Here is a 17,076-nt window from a genome sequence, read left to right as displayed (position 1 = left end):
GTTCAGAAACGCGTGCTCTAGCTGGTTTGGGTTCCTGGTGGTTGGTTCCCAGAGGGTAGCCGGCTGCTTCATCCCTTTTGCCACCACCTACCGTGCTTCCCCTCACTTATTATACTGCAGTGCATAAATTCTGTCCTCTGATTGCAACAAGCGGTTTCCTCCGCAGTGGGCTCTCGCACCTGCTGTTCTGTCTCCTGGCTGCCATTTCCCACTCCCTTCTCCTCAGTCAGGTCTCATCTCAGTTTAACATCCTCAGAGTGGCTTCTACCAAACGTGCCCGCCCCCAGCCTGTACCCATCTCTCAACGCACCAGTCCCCCAGCGAGCCCAGTGTGCCTTGTGCACCTGTGTAGCTCTTGGTGCTCAGGTGGCTGTGCACGGCCTGTTGCCGCCTCTGCCTAACTAGACTTGGCTTCTGAAAGACAAGGATCGGATGTTACCAGAAGTTCACATACACTGGAGACAACGAGTTCGTCAAATGAGCCACGGCTTTCAGGGTCACAGCACAGAGAGCAGCTTCAAGGCAGCCCGTCCTAAAGCATTCTTCACAGCCATTATCCAGGTGTGGGGGTGTTTTGAACACAAACACCAAGGTAGCCTTGCTCAGGAATGAGATCTGGCAGTGGGTAGGGTGTGTGTGTGTGTGTGTGTGTGTGTGTGTGTGTGTGTGTGTGTAGGACCCTAAGGCAACCAAAAGATGCATGCATCTCCCAGATGCAGTGGACACAGCCATCACTTTAAGATCCAGGCCACTGGACGTCTGCTAAGTGAATGCCACTGTGGCTTTTGATGTACGCGGGTCCCTCAGCCCCCGCACGCATAAAAGCATTCCACAGAGCCCCAGCTCGGGTCTGCTGTCGCTGTTCACTGTATGCACCTTCATTCACTTGGCCCTCTGTGAGGATGGGCTGCTGCACAGGCACCAGCAGGTGCCAAAGGTTTACAAAAATGATACGTGAGAAAACTTGAAATCGATCAAATCCTATCATTTTCATGTTTTTTCCCCTGAAAATTGAAAAATGACAGTCATTGTGTCACTTTGAGGGAAGAAATATTGGCTGCTCTCCATGCTGCTGTTATGTTCTTCTGGGTGGTTGGTTAGTACCTTCTAGAACAGGGCGACTTTGGCTATCACTTAGAGGATCCCTCCTAGAGTTGTGTGCATAGATTGTACACACACACACACAATCGTGCCCCTGTTTTCTGGGAAGACAGTTCTTAGCTTTCCCCTTCTTTCTAAATGCGTCATTGATCCAAATGAGGTTAAGAATCAATGTTTTACCAAAAGGAAAAAGAAAAGATAGAAGGTGCATCTTTGCTCATTTTATCCTCATAACAGTGCTGCAGACTGGGCAGGAAAACAGGATCTGAGCAGCAGGTTCCATACATGCTCAACCTAGAATCATAGACTGGTTTGGGGAGCAGCAGAGGCATCGCCTGTCTGTTTTCTATCCCTTCCCCCTTGATAGAGGGGATGCTGATGCCAGGAGAAGTGACATGAACGGTTCAAAGCCATGTGGTCAGTTTATAGCAGAGACGGCCAAGACTCAGTCTTTTGACCTCTGTCCACAGCCTTTGCCAGCCTATTGCTTCATTCTTGAGAAGCAAGTAGCATCAGTTTCACCAAATGGCAAACTGAACGAGTAAGAGGTTCTCTTCCTCTTACCTGTCCTCAGGTAGGCTTGGATCTTACTGCCCTGTTTCCACCCCCCTGCCCCCAGCCAAATCCTCAAGCTGTTAGCCTCAGGAGCATGCAGAAACCCGTGCCCCCAAAGCTCCTATGGGCTAAGAGGCCAAGGGTGCCAAAAGAGTGAGGAGAAAGCTATGAGTTCAGATGCCTGGGGAGTGGGGGGAAGCATGTGTGGGACCCTGGCCGTGACGTTACTCTCGGCTGGTGGCCAGCTCTTCATCCTTCAACACCTGCCCACATCTGCATGGCCACTTTGGGCCTTTCCCCCTTTGTTGCTGTGGATTCGTTTCTGAGAGGAAGAGCATGGTGGGGGCAAGAGGCGCGGAGTCACCACACAGACCCCGGGAGTTGGGTAAAAGCAGGCTAGAGGCGAGCAGCCTGCAGACTCATTTATTTCAGTTGATAAAGCAGCTTATATAGCCAAGGCAGCCAATCCGGTCAAGGGGCGGTCTATGCCCTAACCAGTCACACCCTGTTGCCAGGCAATTTCTGAAGCCATCCAATCACAGCCTATTGCCAGTCAGGCTCTGTTGCCGGGAAGTTTCCAAAGCCATCCAATCACGATCTGATGTCAGGCTCCGTTGCCATGTGGTTTCTGAAGCCATCCAATCACAGCTTGTTGTCAGTCGGGCTCTGTTGTGTGGTTTCCGAAGCCATCCAATCACGGCCTGTTGCCAGGCAGTTTCTGTTGCCAGCAGCCATCTTGGCATGGCCTTCTCATTCCACCACACCCCTTTCCTTGCCCTGCTGGGTGCCCCTGCACAGGCATGTGTCTCCTCTGTCCCCTCTCACTTGCCTCCACCTGGGAATTTGGATGCATCTTTCATAGCCATGTGCTTCCTTGTCGGTTCCCTGCTCAGATGCCACATTCCTTGAGGGCGCAGGGCAGACAGATCCTCCCCAGGAACTGGGAGAGGGGTGGGCTGTGTTCCTCAGGCACAGGCCTTCCTACCTTCCCCTGCCCCCTTGGCCCACCTTCGCCGAGCAGCTTCTGAGCAGTGGGCTGTGCCTGGCTGTGTGGGGATCTGGGCTGCCCTCCCAGAACCCCTGCTCATCCTCTCAAGCCCTCTGCTGGCTCTCAAAACTATTCAGTCTCTGAGCTTGGGGAGGAAGTGGTCTCCTTGTTCTCCAGGCTCAGGTGGGCTGAGATGAGCTTGACCTGAAGGAACTCACTGCCCACCAAGGCCACACCTGTGGGCAGGGCCTGTCTCTGACTGCTTCCTTCCGGGTTCACCAAGAACCTTCTGGAAACTGGTCTTCCCTTCATCAGGCAGGGCTTGTGGCTCCTCACTAGGCCTGCTCATGGGTCCAACTCTCACAAATAGCTTCAAGCTGGAGAGAAGGTAAATAAAAGAACTCCAGCCTCTCTCTGCCCAAAACAACAAAGCAACAACGTGTGAGCAGCCAGCCTGGGACCCCAGCCCAGGTCCCAGAGAAAGGCCTCCTATTCTCTGTCCCCAACCGCAGTGAGCCTGGCAGGCTCTGTTTCTGCCATCCGCGTGTCTCTGTTCATACTTTGTCTTTACATACGCAGCTCCTGTTTGAAATGATGGCAACGAACACCTGCTACTCCCTGGAATTTAGACCGTGTATTGTCTTAACCACCACTCAAGAATCAGGAGCTGGCTGGTGATGGTTCTGGAATTTTCTATGTTGCCTTCCTCCTCTTTCTTTTAGCAAGTTACGTGGGTAGACCCAGTCCAAGCTGAACAAAACCAGAATCTGTAAATCAGATGGGGGCACATGTTCACGTGAGCTCTGAAACGATCCGCGTGTGTTTGGATATCCTTTGCACCATCACAAATTGATCTACTTTTTTTTTTTTCTGAAGTCAGAAATCCAATGAAGCAGTTCAAATTGCAACTTAAGCTATAGATTTTTAAAAAATTTATGAAGCTGTTAAACTGGAACAAGGCAGAAGCATCAAAGAGACTCCCAACTAACTGAACAGACATTTCATTCGGCTCCCGTCTCTGCCAGGAGCAGTCTGCGGCTGCCTCTCAGATCTCGGCTCCTCTGCCGGCCCAGGCACCAGCAGGATGCTTTCCAGCTGGCTGGAGTGAGGAGCTTGTCACTGCAGACGGACTGCTCTCCCCTAGTGAAGTCCGGGAAACGAGCACTCTCAGTCCCTCTTGCACCAACTGAGTCACTTGGTGGGTCCAAGTGGAGTCTGGAGCCTGGGAGCTGAAGGCTGCAGCTCTGGCACTGCCACTCACTCACTGGGTGGCCCTAGGCCTGTCCCTCTCCTCCCCTACTTGGAAAGTAGGGTGCTCTGGGGTAGGTGTTTGGCACAGTGGTTAAGACATCTACATCCCATAGGGGAATGCTAGGGTTTGAGTCCTGGCTCTGCTTCCAACTCCAGCTTCCTGCTAATGAGCACCCTGGGAGGCAGCAGATGAGGGCTCAAGGACTTGGGTCCCTGTCATCCATGTGGGAGACCTGGATGGAGTTCCTGGCTCCTGGCTTCCCTCTGGCCCAGCCTCAGCTGTTGTGGGCATTTGGGGGAGTGAACCAGTGGATAGAAGGTCTCTGCCTGACTTTCTGCTTTTCAAATAAGCCAAAATAAATAAACCTTTAAGAAAGTGGTGGCATTAGGCTATATGATCCAAAGGGTCTGTGGTCAGGAGAATTATGATCGCTAAGGTGTGTGTGTATCCTAATCCCTGGAAGCTGTGACCGTGTGACGGTCCACGGTAGGAGAGACTGTGAAGGGGTGATTATGCTGATAATCTGGCTTCCTCTCCTCCCAACTCAAGGTTATCTGGGGGCTCAGTGTCCCTCATAACTGGAAGAGGGAGGCAGGGAGAAGTCAGAATTGAAGAGGGTGAGATTAGAGAAGAAGGTCAGGTTATGTGATGGGAGGAGGACTTGGCCCATGATGGCTGGGTTTGAGGATGGGGGAAGGGACCACTAGCCAAAGACCGTGGGCAGCCTCTAAGCCGGACAAAGCCAGGACATGGGTTTTTCCCTCAGAACCTCCTGGAAGGAGTGTGGCCCAGCCAGCGCCCAGACTGCTGTCCACCAAGACCCGTGCCAGACTCGCGGTCTGTAGGACTGCAAGAAGATACCTTTGTGTTGTATGAAGTCACCAAGGTGGCTGTAATTTGCTACTGCAATGGCAGGATACATGCAGGGAGGGCTCTTCCCAGCAATGCTGCACTCTGTGTCTCAGAATCCAGACCCAGTGTTGCTAAGAGCCGGGGCAACCCCAGCTGAGAGGGGGCTTGGCGGAAGGCAGTGCACGCTGCTCATCCCAGCTGCCTGCTGGAGTCCCTGTTACCATGGGCCCCGGCCACTCTGTGCAGGAGCGGGACTGGAACCACTGTCCTGCTGGCAGGGGGAGATGGTGGCATCTCAGGAGATCAGCCAGTCTTGCCATGTTCCCTCTGCACAGGAAACATGTTATCTTCTCCCTCAAATTGAGATGGCTGAGCCCAGAGCGGTACCGGGTCCCACCACTGCCACACAGCTGCGGGGACAGGAAGGCTATGGGGTCAGGGCAGCTTACTCCCAGAGTGAGACTTTTCAGTTCGTCCCTCTGGTGCAGGAACTTTTCCTTGTGTTAGTGGAGACACAGAGACAGATGATAGGCTGGACGGCAGAGCAGGAGCCAAACCCTGAGCCGCTGGTCTTGCAGTGCTTCCTGTGCACCGCGGGGCAGGTTCAAGCCCCAGGAGGCTTTCCCTCTCTGCTTAGGGGGAGGTTGAGTTGGGAGTGCTGGCGTAGGCAGGGGGAGGAAAAGGCCAGGCTGAAGGAAGTGTTGTGATGGGGCTGGCATGGTACAGCCACGAGGACGGGAATTCTGCCCTAACAAACTCTCGCTTGTCACTGGGAGGCTTCAAGGCACTGCCCAACCTCCTGTCCCACCCGGACAGCCTCTCAGCCGGCAGTCTCAGCAGCATGGCAGGATGCAAGCGGGAACCCCTGGGCGGGCAAGGCAGGTGGGCTTGAAGGGGGCAGAGGTGGGCTGGGGCCCGCGTCCAGCCGAATCCTAGCATCTCGCCAGCTCTGAAGCAACGGTTCTTCTAGTCTTGCTGTTTGCTTCCTCTGCAGACACTGCTATTCCCAGCGGGGCTTGGAGGAGTCAGGGCAGCAGGCAGAAGCACAGAGGCCATGTGGGCCGCCTTTGTGGTCCCAGCGGAGGGCAGCGTTCCCCCGCCAGCCTGCAGAAGATGGCTGGGTCCTGCTGGTGGGCTGTGAAGGTCATGGACAACCATTTCCCAAACTTCCGAGCACAGTAAACCCGAGAGAGTGCCCATTGTGTGAGGACTGCACTGTTATGCGGGACTTCACAGTCACCTGCCACTTGTCACCCTTCCTAAGGCCCTGGGGAGGCGACTGGGGGAGGAGCAAAGGCAGAAACCACTCGGCCATTTCCACAAGACCAGCTTTTAATATGACCGTGATTCGAAGCACGAATAAATAAACGCCAAAGAAAACGGGGAAAAAAAACAACCGAACGTCAAAACCAAAGGCCATAAAACAAAGGAAAACAAAAAACCTCCGACAGACGAACGAAAAAGCCCCCAAATAAAAAATGGATCAGACTGTACAGGCTGTGTCACAGAGAAGAATGATGTGGCGCTGGGGACCCCAGGCCGCCGGGCCGCCTCCGCAGGCGCGGGGGTGCAGGGGAGATGGCCACTAGTCACCTGCAGCCCAGAGGCCTGGGGGCCAGCTTGGGGGAGGGGGGATTGTGGTCAGGTTAAGAACCTTCACGAATGACACAGGACCGGATGGAGCGGGGAGTTCTGCGGCTTCTCTCTGGCCTGCACGGTTTCGATGCCAGCGTGGCCTCCCGCCGACTCTGGGGCTGGAGTCTGGTCCTGCCGCGTGGACAGGACGACGTGGCGCTGGCGCCGTGAGAAGTCTGAGCATGCAGGTGCTTTGTACATCTGGCAGTGAGATGTGATGGCAGGTCGGTTCTGGGACAGTTCCCGAGCGCGACTCATGTCTCCTGGGAGGGTCGCGCGGCGGGGCCCGGGGCGCGGCTGGGCAGAGTCTGCAATGTGTGCATAGGGGGCTCTTGCTTCCTTCCGTCGTTGTCAGGGGCCATCCCACCTGCCTTGCTGTCCCCTGTCCTGGGTCTTGGGCCTCGAGGTCTGTGTGGGGGTGTGGGTGGCCCGAGGGGTGTCAGCAGGCGATCTCCTCCAGGGTGCCCAGGGCGGTCTGCAGGGGCACGTTCACAGTGTGGCTGATGGTTTCGGAGTGGTTTGGCATCGTGTCACAGGTGCTCTGTGGGGACGGGAAGGGTGGGCAGTCAGTCAGTAACAAGGTATCTCCGTACCGCCAGCGGCCCAGCCTAGGCCGGGAAACCAGCTCCCTGCTTGTGGGCTCCCCGTGCTGGTGCCATGCTGGGGTGTGAGGCTGCTCCCTGGGACCGGGGAGTAGCTGCTTGTCCTTCTCCCTTGATGGGCTGCATGGCTCTGGGTCCTGCTGGCTGCCTTGGGAAGCCCCCCTGGGGGCTCTGGGTGAGGAAAGGGCAGCCTATGGCTGGGCCTGGAGCAGGCAGTGCCAGTGCTGAGCCCAAGCCAGGGGGAGGAGGGAGTTTTAGCCCCTAAAGACCAGAGCAGCTTCAGGGTTAAGCTGGCCCCAAAGAGGTGTAGTGGTGGGTGGGGCAAGATGGCTGAGTCTGCGGGATGCTGGGGAGGCGGGTGGGAAGGGAGCCAGGAGACTAGCTGGGGGGTGTGGCAGGAATCTGCAGGGCAGTTGGTGAGACAGGGCTGGCCGAGGGGAGGCCATGACTACAGAAGGAAGAAGGGAAGGGGGTGGGGAGGGAACCACCACTTGCTGAGCACTTACTACGAACTTGGCACTGCGCTCTTTTATGGGCTCTGTCTCAAGCTGCAGACAACCCTCTGAGGCCCCTGGGATCTTATGCCATTTGCCCCAGGCACGTAGCTAGGAAGCAGGGGGCTAACCCAGCCAGGCCAGGTGAGATCAGAGCCTGGGCCCCTCCATACTGCCACTGCCCCCCAAGTAGGAGCTGTGTTCTGTTCAACAGAGGTAAGAGAATCAGAGCGTGGTTCTTAGCTGGGTAGTAAGCGGAACACAAAGGGGAGCCCCCATCGGGGGCTTTGGATCCATTTGGATCCATTTCCTATCGGGGAAAGGGGCTTTGGATCCATTTGGGATCTGCTGGGGGTGTGGCTCTTCCAGGGCTGGAGGGTGGGGGAGCCCAGTGACACCTGCACCGGTCAGCCAGGAGCTGAGCCCAGGAGCACACTGAGCTGAGGAAGGACAGTGGTGCACAGACAAGGGAGGGGCTGCTGCTCCAGCTGCAGGAAGGAGCGGCAGAGGGGGCAGTGGTCAGACACCTGGAGAGCAGCTCTGACACTCGCTGGCTGTGTGGCTTTGGCCCCTGGGCCTCAGTGCTGCAAGTGCAGAACAGAGGACAGACCTTCCTCTAGGGTGACTGTATGGCTACGATGGCACGGACCCCTTGCACACAACAACAGTCAGTTGCTACCATGATGTCACCGCTGCAGCCAGTCTCTCACACTCTATGCCGCCTTCAAATGAGACAGACGCCAGAGACCCCCGGGAGTCAGGAAGCTGACTTACTAAGGGCTGGTCTTGTTCTCCCTAGGCTGCAAGGTCAGGGGCAGCCGTCTGGGCTGGGCGGGGCCATCCATGGCTTACCCAAGTGGCCTTTGGGATGAGGCTGAATTGGAGTGTCCTTGGATTTGGGCACCGACACAGGCCACGGGGAGGTGTGCAATGAGTCACACTCCTGCCCAGCCCCAACAGCCAGGTTCGCGTCGCCTGTGTGCACCAGAGGAGCCAAACCATTACCAACCAGCAGGCCGCTCTTACCACGTTCTCGTCGTGGCTCCCCTCATCTTCCTCTTTGCCGAGCAGGTCTAATAGCTTCTCTTTGATCAGCTGCAAGAAAAGCAGGAAGGGGCCTGGTCAGGCTGGGGGCGGGGTGGGGGATGCCAGGCAGAGGGACCACAGGGGCAGGGCTGGGCTGGGCTGTGGCTGGACCAACCAAGGCCAGAGCCCAGCCTGGTGGGTAGCTCCAGGAGGAGTGCAGCCTTCAGGCCAACGTGGGGTTCTGCTACAGTGGAGGGAACAGAGGGGCTCTGTGTTGCAGTGGCTCTGTGGATGGCAACTGTGGATGAACAGAAGGTGCTGGTGGGACCGGCTCCCCGTCTGGTCTCAGGCTCAGGACGCGCCTAGGGTGCCCTTTCTGAGGCTGGGCCTGCAGGGAAAATTTCGTACTTTTGGGCCTGACACTGCGGTGGCTCACAAGATCAGGGCATGCCTGGGCTCACAGCATTTCATTCCCATCAGTAAAGGATAGCTCTTCTGTGTTACTGGTGTGATTCCATCACCCCAAACTGCGCTTTTCACACCAGTTCATCCACAAGGAAGAACAAAGTCTGCCCATGGGGCCTGACTAGGGTCTGGGGTCACTGTGCTGAGAGAGGCAGGAGGTGCCCTGCAGGGCCCCATGGTGATGCCAGGGGCCTCGGGTCAGGAGCAACCCTCCCCGAGCTCCCATGTGCAGGCCTTGCCTTAGGAGGTCCTCGGGGACTCTGCAGGTCTGGGCGTGCCTTGGGAATTGTGGGCCACTGTGTCTGCAGCGAGGCACATCGTGGGTGAACAGGGAGATGCTGCAAGTGGACACCGGGTCAGGATGGAGCCACGCATGGGCTCGGGCTTCCCGGTACAGGTTAGCCCCTGACTTGGCCTTGCCCTTCAGGTGGTTGGCTGAGCCCTCCGGGGGTCTCTGTCTAGTCTGGCCCTCAGCAGAGCTGACCTGGGGGAGATGCAGGCAGGAAGGCAGCGGGCACTCTCCTGCCAGAAGCGCGTCTGTTGCTGCAGCTTCCGAGCATCTGTTCCAGCTGCCTCTGGCGGGGACACGTCCTCAAACTAACAGCTGGGGGCTCTGGCCTGCCCTGCTGCATGCTTGCTGCCAGGGCTGCTGGGCCTGGCTGAGAAACACCCCTGTGACTGGCAGGGCCGTGGAAGACACAGGTCCCAGTCACCCAGAGAGCCAGCGTGTGCACGATGTGTTGTGTGTGCACATGGTAAATATGTGAAGGTGATGCATGTGTGTGCATGGTATATGTGTATGTGGGTCGTGTGACTGTGTGTGCAGGTATGGACACACCACTGAATGAAGCTGTCAGCTTTGGCTTAGCTGTGGGAAGGACTTGGAACCGGCAGTCTTGTCTCTTTTCAGTCCTGGCCCTCCCTCCCTGCAAGTGTAGACAGCCCATGGCTCTGAGGACAGAATCAGGGTTTCCATTTCTGTCACCGCCCCCAAGGGTCCCCTCCCCTGCTCCCTGCCCTTAGGACTCAGTAGTGAACACTACAGGTGCAGGAGGAGAAGCGGGCTGTGGGTGCACAGCCTGCCCTATGCCTTGGGTCTGAGCACAGGGGTTGCAGGAGGCACCATCCCAACTCTTACCTCATAAATATAATCAAAGAGCTCTAGTATGGTAAGGATACTAGCACCAATGAACAATCCCATCTGACCACCAATATCACCTGGAGAGAGAGGGAGAAGACCAAAGGTTTGGTGTTACACAGTGTCCAGAAAGGAGCAAAGCTAGAAGAAGTGAGAGGCTAGACCTCGGGATGGTACCCCTCCCACAGGGGCACCTGGTCCCCAAGGCCACCCTCACTGCGCAGCTCTGAGAGCTGAGGTCTGTCAGCACCCAGGGCAGACTGACTGCTTACTGCAGGGGTGGAGATGAGCCCTTCCGAGCCACAGGGCCCGTGGGCTTGCTCAGGTGATGCTGAGACCCGCACTGCCAGGCCTTGTGGGCTCTGGGCTGGGAGCAGAGACAGATGTGTATGGTCTTTGGGCAATGGAACCAGCCAGCCCCAGACACTTGTACCAGGCACACTGGGTGGGGTCTCGGGAACAGTGGCACCATAGATGCTGAGCACCCACCCAGTGATGCCCAGCTTTGAGGGCCTCCTTGGGGCACCTCCCAGCCATGGCATGAGGCCTCAGGAGGCATCTCCTATCTCCCCTGCTCAAAGGTAAATGTTCGGTTTGGCCTCATCTAGGAGCAGAGGCTCTCGCCTGGGGTATATGGGTCCTGGTCAATGTGTTCCTAGATTTGTCTTCAGACCCCCCTGCATCAAAGTCTCCCGGGAGACTTGTAATGAGCACAGACACTCCCACCGGTATGACGCTTTCTCCAGAGACAGCTCTAAGACCATAGAGTGGCCGCCAACACACCTGGGGTGTGGCTTTGACCATCCCAGTGGCTCTGCCTCCAAAGCACCCTTAGTGGTGGTGGGGGCTGAGAGGGCATGGAGGAGACAGACTGTGAACTCCTTTCCAGCTCTGATCTCCAAGACTGTCAGCCTCAGGCTGGGTTGGGGACAGCGACCAGGCGTGGTGCGCACTGTTGGCGTGAGTGTATGGCCATACTGGATATTCCAGGCTGGCCCTCTTGGTGTGGGGACCTTCTGATGGGTAGTATGCCTCACTCCTTCTCTGCTGATGGCTGGGTGGAGCCCAATACTCACATCCCCAGGTGAACCAGGGGAAATGGTGGGGATGGGGCTCTTTGGTGGGACTTGGTGCTGGGTTCCAAACAACTCTTCCTCCATCCTGCCCCCACCCCATTTTCTCGAACGTCCTCAGTGAAGGGTTGCTGGTCAGTGTGGGCTTGCAGACGTGTGTGCCAGGTATGAGGGGTGTGTGTATCTGTGTGCAGTGGGACTGAGCATGGAGTGCTGTGCCAAGGATGCATGCCAGGGCATGGAGTGTGTGCACCTGTTTGTGTAGATTCATACAGGTTGTCTGGATCTGACAGTTCTGAGAGCGGCTATCAGTGCACAGGTCAGGCACCCAGAGCGCATCCTGGTATGTGTGAGTGTGGGTTTGTGAAGACGGGCAGAGAGTGTCCAAGTGTGTGAGCATGTGTAGGTGTGTGTTGGAGTAGGCTCATGTCCCGTGTCTGCCAAGGTTTGCTGCGGGTGGACACGTCCCTGCAGCTGTGTGGCTGGCCCACGGGGCCGGGAGGTGGGCACTGGCATGTGGCTGTGGACCCCTGTGGGCACACCGCCCTGAGCCTGGGGCCGGTGTGTGGGTTCAGGGTGGCGTGTGTGCCTGGGCGGTGTGCAGTGTGTGGACGCTGGGAGGTGAGAAGGGCTGCGTGGTGGGCCTGCCGGCAGAGGGTTTGTGAGTGGCACACGCTCTCCCTGCAGGAGGTCCAGATGGCAGCAGCGTCTCCTCAGCGGGCTATTCTGGGTAGGAACAAGATGCTGGGAGTGAGCTCCTCCTCATATCTGATGCAGACATGACAGATTCAGAACACAGGCTCCTCGCGCTGTGTGTGAGTGTGAGTGTGTACGAGAGAAACCACGAGCACGTGTTGGGGGAGGGAGGGATGCATATCCTGAGCTGTCTTTAGGAAATAAAGGTTGGAGCCAGCGTGTGGCAGGTGGCAGGGCTGGGGTCAGGGGTGTGACCTGTGTCCTGAGACCCAGGGCATTGGTTCATCGCCTTTGGTCTCCGCCACCTCTGAGGCCTGAGTGATGGCCACCTTAACCTGGCTGAGGCCGAGCTATGGCCTAGTTCCTGGCTTCCTGGAGGAGGTGTGCGAATGCTCAGTGGGCGGCTGGATACTGCAGCTGGGGTCTGGATTCCTGACAGGGTGACTGTCCAGAAACTTCTATTTTTGGACCCTCTGGGCTGGGGCTTTGTAGTAGTTAACTGTCACAGCAAAATCTCAAAGTGGGTTTCAGCAAACCCATTTTGCTGATGAGGGATGGAAACGCAGCCAGGTGAAACCACTTGTTCCTGCTCTCGCAGCTGGCACTCAGCTGGCCTCCCAGCTGTGCCTCCAGGGTGCTCCTGCCACCAGCTCAGCTCACAGAGGCCGCAGCTGGCGCTCCCTGTAGGGAGCAGGCACCCGCTCTTTCTGAGAGTGAGGGGCGCTGGGAGCAGGGCTCGAGGGCTGGGTCCTCTCACGGTCCTCTCTCGGGGTCTTGCGCGCTTTGCCTGGGGTGGGGCTCACATTACCTGCCTGTGTCTGTGGTGTTTCACTGGGGCCAAGGTGGACGTGTGAACTCGCGTTGGGCTGCAGCAGGTCTGTGGACACCTGGGGAAGGCGGCCCTTTTCCTGTGCTCTGCAGAAGACCTGGGGCCATCCCTCGGGCTCTCAGTGTGGGCACATGTCTGTAAGGGTGGGCCTGGGCCTGACCTTGGTGACCACCCACAGTCCAGCCTGCCTGCCTCTCTTCGTCAGACAGCTCTTTCCCCTCTCTGGGGCTCCAGGATCCCGACTCCTGCCTTGGGGTAGGAGGTCACAGGATTCAAGAAGGCAGTGCTGCGATGGCCTTGAGTGATATTTTTATTTAAAAAACGAACAAGCTATTTTTAATTGAGGGTGGACAGAGAGAGGAAAAAAAACTTTAACTGAAGGTAGACAGGGAGAGAGTAAGAGAGGGAGGTCGCCCATCTGGTTCACTCCCCAAATACCCACAGCAGTCAGGGCTGGGCCAGGCCATGGCAGGAGCCAGGAGCTCCATCCAGGTCTCCCCCGTGACTGGCAGGGACTCAAGTGCTTGAGGCACCACTGCTGCCTCCCGTGGTGCACGTTAGCAGGAAGCTGGAATCGGGAGTGGGGCTGGGATTCGAACTCAGGCACCCTGACGATACGGGCTGTGGGCGTCCCGAGTGGCATCGTAACTGCTGTGCCAAATGCCCACCCCCTGAGACTTCCGGAGTTCATCCTCCTCGTGGCAGAGATGGGGAACCTGAGGCTTAGCTAAGGGAATGAACTGGGCCTAAAATCTCCAGCACGCTGGGGTCCTTCCCATTCTGGAACAGGAGCAGTACAAGGGGAGGGGCAGGGAGTACCAAGTTCACATGCAAAGGCCAGGCCTGCTCAGGAGGCTTCTGTATCTGTCTGCCTGCCCTGACCCCCACCCATTCTCCCTGCCTCCCTCCCAGCCCCCTGTGCGATGTGGAGAGTTGAGCCACAGACGCTCTGACTCACCGAGTAAGGCAGCGACTTCATACGCCTTCTTCTGTTCAATTGTCTCGTAATTGAGAGCTTCAAAAAATATATCCAGCACAAGGATGTTCTCTCTGCAGAGGGAAGATCCAGTCCCAGACGTGGTGAGACGTGTTCCCAGGGCTCATCCGACGCAGCTTTCCACGCACAGATGGAGACTGGGAGCCCAGGGAGGGGAGACAGCCTGCCTGGAGCCAGAGCTGGAGCTCGAAGCCAACAGTCCTGACTCCAGCCCAGGCCTGGAGACCTCTGCCAGCTGTCCCCAAGCCCCCGCCCTTTGCAGGAGTCCTGCCTGCCTTCCAGGCCTCTGAGTCCCCAGCAGGGCTGCCCAGGGCTCCAGTGTGAAGGCAGTGATCTCTGTGCACTCTTGCCTTGGCCAGGGTGCCTGTCCCAGAGCACCATCCAGGCAGCCCCTGCCTGCCCCTGGGAGCTTCCCAGGTTCCCTCTGGAGGCTGGTGGGATGCCCTTCTCCACCATTGCCTGGGCAGGGAGAATTTTGAGGGAGCAACCCTATGTGTATCTGGGGTGGGGGAGGGGTTTCTGGCAGAAGTGTGGGGGCTTCCCTCGCTCCTGTCCTCAGGCAGGTGCAGTCACAAGACTCAGCGTGGCAGCAAAAGCCACGGCTGCTCCGCAGAGGGGCCTGGCATCTCCCGCACAGCCCGTCGCCCTCCGTGGTGCTCACGGCACCCTCCACGAGTCTTGTTCAACCCCATGAGCAAATGCTGTGCCAGGATGGGGGCTGGTGGCAGTGTTGGCAGGAGGGAGTGGCTGCGCAGAGAGGAACAGACTCTGCTCTCTGCTCTGAGGACCACCCTCTCTTGCCTGGGTTATGGCCATTTCCTCTTCTTAGGGCCCCTTCTTCCCTGCCGCCCCGACTTTCCATCCTTGCCCTGTGCTGCCGCTTTGGTGAAACTGCTAAGCTGACCCAAATAAATCAAAACGGCTCAGCTCCTCAGTCACCCCCAGCAGCCCCCCGTGGCTGATGGCTGCCGTAGCGGACAGCGCTGATGGAGAATGTATCCACAACGTTCTGTTGGAGAGCGGTGGTCTAAGACCAGGAGGCTTCAAACATTCACAGGAAAATGGAACTAAAAATGCTGCACATTCCCCATGGACTTCCCAAAGTCCCCCGGTGCAAACCTCAGTCCTGTTGCTTCCCTTTGAAGTCTCTCTGGTGTGCTGCCCTCCCCACCCCCTCCCCGGGGTGCTCAGCCTACAAGAGCCCCTTTGCTCTGGCACATCCACTCCCCACTGCGAGGGTCTCTCGTCTGCCCGGTGCTGATCCTCTCTGCTGAGCCTCTGCCTGGACACCTGCCTCTCCCATGCTGTTTACCCATTTATTCTGTTAAAAGATGTACATCATCTACCAGCTCTGTCCCAGGCACTCCACTAGCCCTTGGTAAATGGCAGAGAGCTCAGGGGGTTTTCAGTCTAGTGGGGCAGGCAGGCAGGCAACAAATGAAACCTGAGTGTAAAAACCACCTGCTGTGGCATGGTATGTGTCACAAAGGAAGACACAAGAGCACTTGGAGGCAAAGATATCAGGGGCGGGGGCTGGCCTTGTGGGATGGCGGGTGAAGCCACTCCCTGCAAAGCTGGCATCCCATATGTGCACCAGTTTGAGTCTCAGCTGCTCCATTTCTGATCCAGCTTCCTGTTAATGCACCCGGGAAAGTAGCAGAGATGACCCAAATGCTTGGGCCCCTGCACCCATGCGGGGGACCCGGGTAGAGTTCCCAGGTTCCTGGCTTCAACCTGGCTTAGCCCTGGCTGTTGCAGTCATTTGGGGGAGTGACCCAGGAGATAGAATGTCTCTTTCTGCACCTCTCTCTGTAACTCAGCCTTTCAAATAAATGAATATATTTTAAAAAGTATTTCTTTTATTTGAAAGGCAGAGTTACAGAGGGAGAGACAGAAAGATCTTCCATCCACTGGTCTGCTCACCAAATGTCTGCAATGGCTGGAGCCGGGTGCTACTGAAGCCAAGAGCCAGGAGCTTCATCCTGGTTTCCCAGGTGGTTGCAAGGGCCCAAGCAATTGGGCCATCCCCTGCTGCTTTCCCAGGCACATCAGCAGGGAGCTGGATAAAAAGTGCACCAGCCAGGACTAGAACCAGCACCCATAGGGGATACTGGTACTGCAGGCGGTGGCTTTACCTACCATGTCGCAGTACAGGCCCCTACATCTTTTTTTTTTTTTTTTTCAAACAAGGAAACTATTATGAGGGGATTTGAACTGGCTGTCTGAGGAGATGACATTTGCATGAGTTGGAAATCCCCCCTTAGGTGGGGAGCAGAGGGAAAAGCATTCCAGGCAAGGGAACAGAATGTGCAGGTTCTGCCTGAAACCACCTGTAAAGCCTTTAGAAAATCCCAGCCACTTTCCCCGGTGCAAGGCTCGTGCCAGCTGTGGTCAACCCACCACTCTAGTGCCACACACCCAGCTCCATTAGAGCCAACATCACCCGGTCTGGCATTCGGTTTTGCCCATTCCTGAGCAGAGTCCAGAGCCTGGCACTCAGCAGGTGCCCAACACGCGTGTGCCAACTCCAGCCGACTGCTTGCCTCTGCTCTCTTCCTCCACTGCCCCACTGTCCCCGATGGCCTCCCCACCCACTCCGCACCCACTTAACGTACGAGATGTATTTTTCTGATTTGTTAAACTTCTTCTCGAGGTACTTGGCTGACGTCTTGCTGGGGATCTTGACCATGGAGAGCTCCTTATTGTAGCGGGTCAGGTTGCAGGGGGTCCTGCAGAGACAGTAATTGCTGTCCTTTTCCGCCAGCAGACCTGGTTGGGGGGAGGGGAGAGGGAGGCAGGGCTTAGTCGGGGTGGGCCCGCTGGCTGGATTCTGTCAGAGAGGAGGGGCGGGTCCTGGAAAAGGCAGGGCTGGGCTTGTTTTCTTTCTGCTTCCTTTCACCGTCCTGTCACTCTTACAAGCTGTTGAGGTGTGTGGGCCTTTGGCCACATCAGAGCACCTGTGTTTGATGCCTGCCTCCGATTCCTATCTCCAGCTTCCTGCTAGCGCAGGCCCTGGGAGGCTGTGGAGAGGGCTCAAGCGATTGGGTTCCAGCCCCTCATGTGGGAGACCTGGATTGAGTTCCTGGCTCTGCTGTGGGACTCTGGGGGAGTGAACCAGTGAATAGGATCTGTGTCCCTCGGCCTCTCAGACAGGCATTTTGGATAGTTGCAATGTCCCTTCTGTTGTACAGTGGCCTCCAAGGGAGTCTGGGCCCCTTCAGCTTCCCAGGGCTTGCTTTTCTGCTTCTAGCTTCAGTGTTCTCATCCACAAAGTGGGCCCCTCAAAGCGAACGTGGGAGACCCCGTACGTGACTGCCAAGGCTCTGCAGTACCCCACCTGGGCTCCCTGGTAGCCAGCGCCCTCCTCCCCTGC

General features: G+C 57.0%; 1 protein-coding gene across 4 annotated transcripts in view; it reads right to left on the bottom strand.

The window, feature by feature from the left end:
• Positions 1-6,044: 6,044 nt before the first annotated feature.
• ASIC2 (acid sensing ion channel subunit 2) overlaps positions 6,045-17,076 on the bottom strand; it is a 1,130,491-nt gene continuing 1,119,459 nt past the window's right edge. For 2 of the 4 annotated variants that reach the window (XM_070061074.1, XM_070061073.1), the window contains exons 7-11: positions 16,319-16,472; positions 13,665-13,756; positions 10,109-10,188; positions 8,506-8,574; positions 6,045-6,924 (exon numbers count right to left, since the gene is read on the bottom strand). In XM_070061074.1, coding sequence (XP_069917175.1) covers positions 6,823-6,924; positions 8,506-8,574; positions 10,109-10,188; positions 13,665-13,756; positions 16,319-16,472 — 497 coding nt within the window. In that variant the 3' untranslated portion in view covers positions 6,045-6,822. The remainder of the gene's footprint in view (positions 6,925-8,505; positions 8,575-10,108; positions 10,189-13,664; positions 13,757-16,318; positions 16,473-17,076) is intronic. The other 2 variants (XM_051824639.2, XM_017349088.3) reach the window with 1 other exon arrangement.

Source organism: Oryctolagus cuniculus, chromosome 17 (genome assembly GCF_964237555.1).
Source record: "Oryctolagus cuniculus chromosome 17, mOryCun1.1, whole genome shotgun sequence".
Lineage (NCBI taxonomy): Eukaryota > Metazoa > Chordata > Mammalia > Lagomorpha > Leporidae > Oryctolagus > Oryctolagus cuniculus.
The sequence above is the reverse complement of the archived record's forward strand: the minus strand, read 5'-3'. Positions and strand labels throughout refer to the sequence as shown.